Here is a 12,499-nt window from a genome sequence, read left to right as displayed (position 1 = left end):
CTCTGCTTCAGTTGGCAGAAAGTATAGAATCCAAAGATACACATGCTTTACATGTGAATTTGAAAATCTATCCCGTGGATAATGGCTTTTTATTAAAGATCACATATCGGGTAGTCAGCATCTTTAACCTCTGATATGATGGAGGTTCCTGCTGACCACAGCTACAGAAAAACAGCTTTTCTGCATGTTTTATTCATTCATTTAACCACTTAGTGCTGCGCCTGAAGAGTTTTCCTACTAAAAGTCTGCCATAAAAAGCTGCTAACACCTGGAAAAATGTTTACTGTGATGGTCAAGGAGAAAGTTTAGAAGATATTTATGAAGATCTACAATATCCAGTGGTTACTGCAGTTATAAAATAAATCAAACCCCGGCCTTAATAAGTCACTGCATTACTTGCATACAGAGATAAACATAGTTCAGTCAGTAGCGCTGTAGTCAAAAGAAGATTCATTTCCTCTCCACTAACTTATATTCGCCAGTATAAATGCAAAAGAAGCAAAACCCGAGCACGGATCAGAGCAGACATCAGCGACAACAGATACAAAAAAGCACCTAGGGCGGAGACGGGTTGCAAGGAGGGTTGCAGTTGCACAGTGACTGTAGCCAGGCTTGCTCATAGCATGCTGCAAAACACACAATATAAAAGAAGCCCTACCTTTCGTCTTGAATGCAAAGTTGCAGAACTTGCAGACGTAGGGTCGGATGTCAGTGTGCGTTCGGATGTGTTTCTTCAGCATGCTGGGCTTCTTGCAGCGGATGCCACACTCTTCGCAGATGTATTTCCCTCGTCCGCGACCGCGGACGTAGACGTAGTCCTCGTTGGATTTATAGCTGGAGGAAAGAAACAGTGCAGCAATTAGGTTTTTTACATTTTTGCAAAACAGGCACTTTGTTAACACAATAGCAGAAACAATTGTTAACAATGAAAGCCATGAAAGTGAGTTTCGCTTGTAATATCATAATTTTGTCCTGCCACAGTTGTTATTTATGCTTATGTATACAGTATAAAGATAAATAATGCACTGCTATAATATAACTGCCAGACAGCCCTCTACGGTTGGCTGTGATTCAGTTCACTTCATCACAATTTATTTTTCCCAGCGGGACAATTAAAGGCTGGCGAAGCAGTAAACGGATACACACATACAGCACAATGCTAACACACACACACAGAGGAAGACACCAATCCAGTTTTATATTAAAAAATATATGAAACATGTATTCCAATCTTCATTGGACACTCTATTCATGGTTATTGAAAATCTTTGTCCTTCACCACAAAGAGGTCAGAGGTCAAAATCAGAGACACAGATGCTTGCTGACACAGAGGTTCTGGTTAAATAAGACTGAAATGAGGTTTCCTCTGCTCAGATGCATCATAGGGCTCAGAGGCTGCAGTAACCATTCATTCATGTTTAAATCTCATCACCCCTGCTGGGATGGTTCATATAGTGCTATATTTTACACCTTGTCATATGTCACTCCGCGGAATTTTTAATTTCCATTTGCAGTCATTTCCAATTGCTTGCCTCAAAGCTGAGGTTAGTCCCATTCATTACCCAACCACTGCATGCCACCAATAACCCCTGGTGACACGATGGACACCAGAAGGACAATACACCCACACCCCTCAAAAAAATGCTCAGGAATGACTCAAGGCACTGATTTGGCCTGTACACTACCACAATCCCACAATCTGAGCATTCGCTCGAACGATTCCAGTGAAAAACACAATCCACAGAAGTCCCAGTGACGTTAAACAGATCTGATGGGTCAGAGGTGTTCTGGCAGCTTAGGGGCACCAACATATTGTCAGGCATTATCAGTTTTACTCTGAGGAATACACCAGGTGTTTGCCTGTGATGTTACATCTCTGATTGTTCATCTGTCTTTTGCACAATCTCAAGTCACACATTTGGCATAAACAAAGTCTTTTATTTTGAAAATAAATATCATCACCACGCCCTTCTCTGCTCATCAGCTCTGCACATCTTGACGCAGCTTCTGTCAAAAATGGAGAGCAGAGAGCCGCTTCTGGGATGCTTTCGAAGCACGCTGTGAAGCAGCTGGTGGCGTATTCCACGGGGGTTATTGCCACAGCTGATCATCGTGTGTTTGTAGTAAGCTGCAACAGATTACTTTGTGTCTCACGATGATTACCATGATTAATGTAAGCAGAAAACAAGCCTGCTGTCTTTTATTATCCCTGTGAATTCTGTTGACCCGGTCATAACCTCCATACAGATGCAAACTTTCTGGACCACTGGAGCGTTCCACTTCTGGCTTTGTTGTTCATCATCTTTTCTAAAAAAAAAAGATAACCACAGTCCTTCAGCCAGTCCCACTTATTCTTTTACAAGATTTCTTTTTTTTAAGCATCGTTGTCAGTCGTGATTTTCTATCCCACATGAGGCTTTGAGTGAAAGAGCGGACACTTGGCAGTGGGATCAGTGCATGTCTGCCTGAGTCTGTCAGTCATGGAGGGAAGTTACCACCAACCACCAGTCAAATTCTGGTAAATTCTGTCTGTTTTTGCTCTGCCGCAGAAGCATCGCATTTAGTTCAGTTTTTTTGTACTAAAGAAAAAAATCGAATAAATCCTTGTGGAGGAGTAGCAAAGGCTGCTGGAGGATTGTATAGTTTCCTGTTGTGTCTGCAGTGGCTGGAGAAGTGGATAATGTGTAGTTCAGGGCCTCATGTGTTAAAGGAGGTCAAATATCAGGTACATCAAACAATCCATCTGCAGCAGCAAGGGGAAATTTGTCTTTCAACTGCACCGCGGACTGGGAAATACCTCTGAGTGCTCGTCTGAGCCGAGACGTTTGCACAGCTGTGTCCAGTTACCAAAAATGAATTATGATGATTATTTCGTTTTATTCTATTTTATTCAGGGCACACGGTAAGATCATAAAAGCAGATTCACTTTCAAAACAACTGAAACGTTCGACTGACGGCGAAACGTAAAGCCAGTAAAAGATCTGGTTCTTTGGCCAAAATTTGCACTTAATGGATTTCTGTCATAGAGAAAGATTTCACCTCAGGTTTCTTTCTTTTTTTTAAGGTATAGTCTGTTTGTGTGCCTGTTTGTGTGAGTGTATGTGTGCATATGTTTGTCTTTCCTGTGCACTCTGTTTGTGTGCTTTCATCCACTTATTCCTCTTAAGTGTCCTTTGGGGACACCAGAGAATTACTTCACTGTCTGCTGCATTTAATAACTCCCCTCCCTGTATATATGTGTGTGTGTGTGTGCGTGCGTGCGTGCGTGCGTGTGTGTGTGTGTGTGAAAGCGAGAGAGAGAAGGGGTATATTTGAATGTGTGTGTCTGCACCGTCTGTTCCATTCGGTAACCTTGGTCTTACTGGCTCTACTGTAGGCTATAAAACATTATGACACTGTGGGAATGTCTCTCTCTACAGGGGTTAGCTTTAACTCCCTCGTACAGGCTTTATTTGACCATTGAATGTACACTATACAAAAAATCCCTTAGTTTTCTATATGGAAAATAAGACAGATGTGAGTTTAATGACAACACAATAATAAACAAAACATTTTCTCTACTTCGTCGCTGGATTTGAGTAACTTTCAGGAATATAAATAGAATATATAAACTTTGACTGCTCAGCAAAAGATGCCAGCCTTCTCAAATAGACGCAGACATGCAAGCCAATTTATGATTTAAAGCCAGAGTAGATTAAAGATTTCATGATTCTTTGCATACTTTGTGCTATAGATACATTTTCTTTAACCAAAAAAGTTTCATGTGGCCATATTAACCTATTTAGGAGCCTCAAGGTGCTGTGGGCCCCTTTTCATCCTCTGTAAATAGATTCTACCTCCATACCAGGTTCCTGTAAATAGTGAGAATGTATCCGCTGTACTGAAACATTCTTAATATGTCTCTTTACTCAGCTTTATCGTGAATCTATCTGGAAATATTCCGCCAGCATGAGAACAATATAAAATAAAACTATTAAAAACTTTATGCACCCGACAAGATGGAGTCCTCTCACAGTATCAGATGCTGGAGGTGTCTCACATACATGCACACACACAAGCTAAGAATCCTTAATTGTTGGTGCAGCCATGGTGGTACTGGATGCTAAATGTCCATTTTTTATTCTTTTCCCCTTGGACGCCTGCTCAGGTTAACTTGTTTTTCCTTTCTGAACTGAGCGCTTACTCTTGTATTTCACGTCTGCTTCCTGCACCAAATGACAGGGTGCGCATCAGAAGTTAGTGAGGGTTAGCTTACCAGGGCTACCCTTGGAAAACCCCAGAGCCTATTATAATTCTTGTCAAATGATGATCATCCAGTGTTTTTCATGTGACCCCCAGAGGTCTTTTCCAACCATTCATACATGACTAGTTTGGAGTGACAGCCCTTAAATGCGGTTCATCACGGCACAATTGCCAACGAGTATGTGTATCTTTGAGCTGCCACTTTGACTGAACAACAGTATCTGACACTCTGAGACTAAGAAGGAGACATATTTTATTCAATTTTTAAAAACACATTAGTTTGACATGGTTAGATTACCCCAGGCATAAACTTTAGTTAGTTTAGCTGGTGATAAGTTTTGCACCTGCAACATCTGTTGTGCTGAAACAGTACCTCATACACTCATTTTTTGGGGAACTGATAAATTTATTTGGGAAAATACTGAACACAAGGATGAAAAAGCTAAAGTAGGGTTTTAACAACAGTTAAATATTTATGTTAAAAGGAGGGGCAACGTTTGCTGTAACAATGTGATTAAGCAGTTCATCTGCTTTGAGTCAAAACCAGAAGATAATACTTAAAGTTATGACTTCTGCCAAAGATTTTCTGCTTCTTTCTTTTTTGGCTTCTGCTTTTATTCATCAGCTGACTCGTGTTCACAAAGATGGATGCAAAGTCGCTTAAAAGAGCTTTCTTATCTCATGCAGGAAAAAAAAAAAACCTTTTCTAAAGCTCTGGTGAATCTGAACTTCCATTTCCAAAGTGTCCTGCGTTTTGTCATCGCTGTATGGTGGAAATCTTTTCAGTTGTGTGGGAGTAAACAAACTTTATGCAGTTGTAAAATGCTGAAACTGTTCTCTAAAAACAGAAATCGGCAAAAATGCACCGCTTTCAGAAAGGTGCTGCACATTGCAGTAATTTATTAGAACTGCAATCGCGCATGAAGTCACAGACAAACAATAAACTTTGAAAAAAATCTATAAATAATTTGGAATAAAGGCAAAAAACTCGTAAAAATGTTAAAACTAAAATAAAACATTGCGCCGAATAAATGAAGTAATCTAATAGGATTTTTAAAAAAGCATTTCTCCTCTCAGCAACTAACAAAAGAAATAAATACTGAAGTTGTTGGTGTCAGAAAAACTGTGTGAAAAAGGCTTTAAAACACAACTAACGAGGGGCAAATCCCACTTCACACCAGTCTATAAAACTCAGAGCAAGAATTATGAAAGTTGATGTCCAATTACAGCAATGCAGCCTGAGTCGTTAGCCCGTGATGGGTTTACCAGGCTCAGGCTCTTGGCCCGACTCTCGCAGGCACAAATTAAGCCCAAAGAATAGGCTGTAAAGGGATAAGTCTTCTTTTTTTAATACCTAAGAAGATTTTTCTGACTAATCATGATGAGGCAGATGTCTTTACAGTTCATACAGAGGTCACCAGTGCTCATTTTTATTGAATACTCAGCTGTTAGGATTAAGAAAAAGACAAAAGGCAGCTCAGTATTTTGAATCACGTACTTGTAACAAATCACTTTTCTGTATGCAAGTTTTATGCCTTATTCTTGAGTTTCTAAGGGAAAAGCATTAATACAAATAATATCATAAAAGTGGTTATTAGTTAGTATATGTTTACATTTTAAGTAAAGCCTGACCTTTTCCTTTGACGATTTAATTTTGCATATCTTTAGGGTTTTACCTTATCTGCTCTTTTCATTCATAGAAAAATAAACTGATTTTGACCATACAAGTTTTAATCCGCTTTTTAAAATTTTCTTTATCCCTCTAGTCTCTGAGGAAGTGTGAAGCACGCTACAGAATGATCTCTTTATGTGATCTATGATGCCACAGCAGAAACAGCATTTAAATGCTTTTAAAGGAGCAGTTCACCCCAACATCAAATATTTAAATGTTTGCTACCCTGTACATGATTTCTGTTCATGTTGGAGTGAGAAGGTTCACCAAGGAATTATTTTATTTCTGTACCTCTACACCAGCCAAACATATTGCTGTGATAATGAGAGGCTCCTCCTAGTGTGACAGGATGTAAACATTCGAGCATCTTCCTGAGCTGAGCTCTAACGTTAGTTAGCCGCATGCTTTATCTGTTAGAAAGAGGACACTTCCTACATGAAGATTTGTCCTTTTCTAGTCCACAATGTCTCCCAACAAGCTGATGCTGCGTGAATGACATCAACTGGCATGGCTTCAAGTACACAAAAGAAAGAGAGAGTAGTTTTCTGGGTGTTTGACAAGTCATGTTTAGAGGCTGTCCCTGTCCCTTTTAATTGTGTATTTTTATTAGACATACCCGCCTTCGAAGATCTTGATGCGTGTCGGTTCAGCAGCAGGCTGTTTGACTGAGACCTCCTTCTCCACCTGCTCCTCCTTTGAACGATCCCATGAAACCACTCCTTTCATCTTCCTCCCAAAATGACTGACATCCACTGGCATCAGCTCTGGCTTCAGCTAAAGAAAAAAAAAAGGTAACATAAAGGGCAGATTAAGATTCTTGCGGTTGTGTTTCTCTGTAGTTGCATCCATGCGTGCATAATTCAATATTTCTCTTGGCAAACTTTTATCATTCTGATGACTGCAGCACATACCTGATCAAACCGCAGCTTCCAGGCTACAGAAGAGACCAGTTTTCCAGAGCTGGGTGGAGACATGGCTGCCGTTGTGTACATCAAATCAGTGTTCCTCTTCTGTTTGGACCGCAGCAGAGCCAGTGAAGCCTTGGTACTCAGGTTCAGAGGATTGGGATTGTATGAGCTGACACACCATGAACTGTAGACGGAGCTACGCAAAGCTGCCTGGGTGCTGTTGGGTTTGGTGTAGTTCAGGAAACACCAGCTGACTCTGCTCATTGTGCGTAAGCTAGGGAACTGGAAAAGCTGCTGGACATCCGCCACATCTGTGAGCAGCAGAGTCTGACCCGCTGCTCCGGGTAATCCTGGGTTTTGGTTGGCATCGAGCTGAACCAGCATGCTGACAGGCATTTTATTTGAAGTAGGTTGCTTCGTGCTGTCAGCGTCTTCTGCGTCGTTAGAGGAAACCATGGACTCTGGGCTGGAGCTCGGCTCATGGGCTGAATCGTCCACGTCAAGCTCCTCTGGGGAGTCGCGGCCACCTGAAGCTGGAGAACGGTCTGTGACAATCTGGAGCGGAGGGGTGAAGCTCTGAGGCCGAGGGACGTCAGAGAGATGGGGGGCAGAGGAACGGACAGGAATGGCAATCTTGGTAGCAACTGGGAAGTCACTTAATGGAGGAGAAGAGGACATCCTTTCAGAATCATCCATGGAGCCTTCGCTCTTCAGACCTCTTCCTTGTCCCTTGTCAGGCTTGCTGCCACCTTCAGTTCCACTTAGCTCCACAGCACTCATCTCCTTGACAATCTGTCCATACATCCTCTCCTCCTTTACTCTTTTCTGTTGCTTAGTCTCGATGAAGAGCTCAAGTGAGCTGGCAGGAGAGAGCATGCGCTTGCCCCCTCCGATAGCAGACCCTGAGGCATCTGTGGTGGATATAGTGCCTGATGTTAGTGATAGGGGGATCCCTGTGTTTAGACGTTGCTCTGGTAGTGAATCTGGACCCTTCCAGAGTGGGTGCCGCAGCACTGCACCATCCGTCTGCCCTAGGAAATGTGCTAAGTTGAAACCCCCTCCAACTCCTCCATGTGGCTTCGTGACACTCACAACACCAACTGGAGGAGACATGTTGCTGTTGTCAGTGCTGCCTGGCCTGGCTGAACCCAAACCTTGTGCTCCACTACCATGAGAAGCTATCAGCTGGCTAACACTGGTGTACATAACACTACCAAACGATGGCACATGGGTTTGGATTCGTACAGGAACCAGCAAACCAGGCAAAGAGGCCTGTGAGCCCAGGTTCTGGGTAGCAAATATGGGTTGGATCTGTTGCAGAAGCATGGAGGAGGTGGTGGACAGCGAGGCTGACAGAGGAGAGCTGCGATTTGAAAAAGAAGCAGAGTAAATCTGAGAGGTTGGATTTTCTGATTTTCCATCATATGGCTGTTGATCGTGGACTTGTTGCAGGGAGTGGAGTGGCTGCTGTTTGTGAAGTGGGAGACCGGGTACATTTCCAGGTGACCTGATGTGAAGTTTTTGGAGTTGCAGTTGGGCTTGCTGGGTCTGCTGCTGTCTTGGTGTCTGTTCAGGCTCCTGATTCCAGAAGAGGCCCGGTTGTGGGAAAGAAAGGAAAGGAGGGCCACTCTGGTACTGCTGCATCATATCTTTACTCATGACCTCATGACCTGGATGCTCTCCCTCTGATGACGAGCTTTGGGCCTGCAAGCGATGCTGCTGGGACCTATAGAGGACAAAAACATTATCAATTTTGCTGAAGGCTACAGCAATTTTTGACATAGTACTTGCAGTAATAAATGTGACCCTAAATACAACCATAAAATGGAATGCAATGATTTTCAAATAATGTAAAGCCTCTTAAGAGAAGTTACAACCAAAACAATAACATTTCAAATATTTATTTTACAGAAATGTGAGAAAAAACATTTTGTGGTCTAAACAATCAAAATCTTATATCTCTTTTTAGAATTCTTGGGTGTTCTATATTCAGGCCTTCTTATCACCACAAATTTAAAGGCCAGCATCCATGATACTACTTTCAACTTTAAATTCTATGCAATTTACTACATTCTGTTATCGTCATTGCGTTATTTTACACAGTTTCCCAGATGTTTTGGAAGCAGGGCTGTACTATTATTATTTTAGGTTATTTCTCTGTAAAGATATTTTGTCTGACCTGCTATAGAGAGGTTCCTCTGGAAGGCTGTCTTCGCTGACACTCTGTTGGAGAATATGCTGGTGGCGCTGTTGATGTTGGTGAGGTCCTATATCTGTGGATAAAATGCATACATTTGAAAAGGATACTCATTTTACAAAAGTAAGCCATAATAGCAGAATGCAATCCATGCACGGTAGGATGTGGGTAGTTTATTGAGTCAAGAAATTTTTCAATAAAAGTTTGGGAAAGTATGATGAATAAAGTATAAGACAAAAAAATGTATAGATAACATACTAAGATGAATGTAAAGCTTACCAGCACCAGTCCCAGTTCTCTTGGTTCTGCTGACTGCTTCGCTGCTGCTGTGAGGGGATCCTGCTGGACCAGGCCATCCGCCATGCTCCAAACTCTCCTGTTTGATTGACGTTTCTGCGCCCCCTGGCTCCTGGGTAACTGCCTCTGGATAAACACTCAGTGAAGCCTGCCAAATGCAGAGAAGTGTGGAGGGAAAGAGGTTTAGCTTCTAAAATTATATTTGGTTAACTTGTCTAAGGATACCATATAAACCTTAATATAGTGCATGATAACATTGTGATTGCATTGTATTGAGATGATAATGTCGGTATAGCATGGCATCATTAGGATGTCTTTGAATGAGGCTGATGGGGGTGCTAAAATACTAAATTATTTTGTAGTGCCTTAATAAGCTCCTAGTCCTCTTCTTCCATCTAGCTCAGAGTTTTTAAATGTTCAGTTGAAGAAGTTGCAAGGTTGTTTTGAATAACAAAGCAAGCTTACTGTGGTCATTAAGTCAAGCTTAGCTACAATCTGGGTAGCCCAGCTAATCACAAGACTAGCTCACATTAGCTCACATTATTCTATGCATCCAATTTGCAATCCCAGAAAGGGTGAGCTATTTAAGTTCTTTTTAGCCAGCCCTCTCTTGCTCTGTATCTGCAAGCTTCTTTGAAACCACCTTTACTCCAGCTCTTTCATTCCATGCATTGTCACTGACAACTTCTGTGTTCTCTTTCTGAGGTATACAAATGACACACGGCCAAATTAATCTAAATATAAGTTAATCGTTTATACGCTACCTGTCTAACAAGATATCCACGCCGACGTTCCTTCATTGCAGAAGCACTGGAGTACAGTTCTCCCTGTCTTGAGGTTGACAAGCTTCCATAGTCAAAGGATTTACTGCGCATTTCAGGCAACTCCATAGGCAGCGTGCATGGTGCCTGTTCTGATGAAGACCTCCTCATTTCCCTCTGCTGGTGGTGGCTAGAATAACCACTGCCTGGCACAGTCAGGAACTCTGATTGCTTTGGTCCACCACCAGATACTGAAGAATCATCCTTTACAGAAACAAAAAGACAAAGTTTCCACTTTGTTCAGGATGCAAACCCCTCAGTGAAGACCTTACTATAAAAGAGACGTAAATGCACTTGAAATTACTAAAAAATGGGGTACCTGTTTTGTTGGTGAGACAGACTTGAGACCTTCATCTCTGTCAAATGACATGGAAAGGGAAGAGGAGTGGGACAAGTTACTCTCTTGACTGGGGCTACGAGAAAGGCTGGTGCAGGTCGATTCAAAGCTTGATTCTCCAGATGAGTGTTCCATGTCTGCTAGGCGGAGCCTCTTCTTCTTGGGTGGGAGCTTTTCTGATGGCATTTGGGATAGTGTGTCGCTTCTCTGTGGCAACTGAAACTCCTCGACATGCTGCTGCTTCTCCAGCTCCTTGGTCATTGGAGCTTCTGTGTCCTTATCAGGCTTGTCTGGCTCCTCTGTCACCCTGATTTCAGGAACCTGGATGTTTGGTTGTCTGACTAGTTTGGGTGGGATATGATAAGGCTGTCCAGGTGAGGCTGCAGCTGATGATGATGAAAGGGAGGCCAAGTCACTGTCACTTTGTGGCTGCTGCTCCATGCTCTCTGTCCTCAGAAGGGTGGATTCAGGACTTAGAGCATCTTCAAAGATCTCTGTGTCAGACTGCTCAGAGTACTGAGTACATGGAGCTTTATCTGAAGGCTGATATGCTGGCTGTTCAAAAGACTCTGACTTGTCAAAGGAATTTGGACGGCTGAGAGAGTTGGTGTGCTGGATAACTGATATGACATTCCCAGCTGTTTTTCTGCCCTCAGAGTCAGTAAATAGTGCAATGTCCTCGGAGCACATGCTGGCACAGGTATCAAAGCTGTCAGACTGACTGTGTGCACTATGAAGGGAACCTTTACCTGTTGGGGTGGCTCTGGACCCATCAAAACTACCTTGTTTAAAGTCATAGTCCCCTATCATTTCCACTGAACCACTACAGCTACTGTCGCAGTGTCCAGGGCTGTCCTCATCATCCCCAACACTCTTTTCTTTCCTCCTTTTTCTTGTGGCTATTTCTGACATACTAACTTTAGTACCATAACTAAAGGCAACATGTTCTGGAACTCCTGGGCCACGTTCACCAATCTTCATACCCAGAGACGAAGTTAAATTCTTAGGTAAGTGTCCAAAGCCCTCGGCCTCTCCTACGTGGGCTTCATTGGTTGAATTTTCAAATGCACTCTGTCTTGTGAGCCTACGATGGCCTGGCGGGTAAAACACATCATCTGTCACAACATTGTCAAAGGATTGGCTACCCCGTATCCCTTGGGGAACACTGAGGTTAGGAGGGGTGGAAGTTGGCATGGAGTTACTCCTAATAAGATGCCCAGAATCTGATGGAGGCTCTAGAAGTCCTGTACTGCTTTGACATGGCCCAGTTGGATACTGCTTTGGATCTTCTGAGATTCCTACATCTCCTCTAAAAGAGATATGATCCTCAGCTATCTTCCCTATTTCCAAAATTGCACCAGGTTGCTTCAGGGTAGTCAAGCTAGTGGGGTCTGCCCCTGACATGCCTACTGTTATAGAGTGTCTTGACCTGGAGCTTGGTCGGTAGTACCAAGTTCGACCAAACATAATCTCCTCGTACGTCTTGACGTTGGTATTTGGAGGGCTGATCTGCTGCTCTGCGCTCTCAGAGCGTGAAAAGTAGCCAGAGTCTGTGCTGCCTTTGCTGTGAGGACTGAGGAGGTTAAGTGACTGGGACATGGCAAGGTCAGTGTCCTGTCCTTTTTTGTCACTTAGCCTCAGGGCCAAACGTTGCTTGATGGTTGGGGAGTCATCCAGGGAACGTGCTCTTCCACCAGCCTTTGATGCTAACATGTGGTGTGACACTTTTATGTCATGAAAGGGGGGGCACTCCATCCCTGTGGAGGGGACTCCCCCAGGCTTGGGAACGATAAGAATAGGCACTTTCATAGATCCAATAGGTAGCTCTTCAGGTGAATCTGCATATGCTGGTTCGGCACCACCTTTATAGTGGGAAAAATGAAGATGATACAGATTACAATCATTCACAGTAAACAAAATACATGCAGAGTTTATATCACTGTAGCTGAACTGCGTAACAGCATTATTGTAAACCAATACATTTTTATTTTGGATCATTGTAAACATACCCATAAAAAATAGTAT

General features: G+C 42.8%; 1 protein-coding gene across 5 annotated transcripts in view; it reads right to left on the bottom strand.

Annotated features, from left to right (window-relative positions):
- hivep2a (HIVEP zinc finger 2a) overlaps positions 1 to 12,499 on the bottom strand; it is a 140,921-nt gene that overhangs the window by 22,888 nt on the left and 105,534 nt on the right. For all 5 annotated transcript variants that reach the window (XM_085134230.1, XM_085134229.1, XM_085134232.1 and 2 more), the window contains 7 exons: positions 10,457 to 12,336; positions 10,081 to 10,341; positions 9,299 to 9,464; positions 9,002 to 9,095; positions 6,826 to 8,548; positions 6,531 to 6,688; positions 659 to 834 (listed from right to left, as the gene is read on the bottom strand). In XM_085134230.1, coding sequence (XP_084990356.1) covers positions 659 to 834; positions 6,531 to 6,688; positions 6,826 to 8,548; positions 9,002 to 9,095; positions 9,299 to 9,464; positions 10,081 to 10,341; positions 10,457 to 12,336 — 4,458 coding nt within the window. The remainder of the gene's footprint in view (positions 1 to 658; positions 835 to 6,530; positions 6,689 to 6,825; positions 8,549 to 9,001; positions 9,096 to 9,298; positions 9,465 to 10,080; positions 10,342 to 10,456; positions 12,337 to 12,499) is intronic.

The sequence above is a fragment of the Neolamprologus multifasciatus genome, chromosome 15 (genome assembly GCF_963576455.1).
Source record: "Neolamprologus multifasciatus chromosome 15, fNeoMul1.2, whole genome shotgun sequence".
Lineage (NCBI taxonomy): Eukaryota > Metazoa > Chordata > Actinopteri > Cichliformes > Cichlidae > Neolamprologus > Neolamprologus multifasciatus.
Note: the sequence above shows the minus strand (reverse complement) of the source record. Positions and strands in the feature narration are given on the sequence as shown.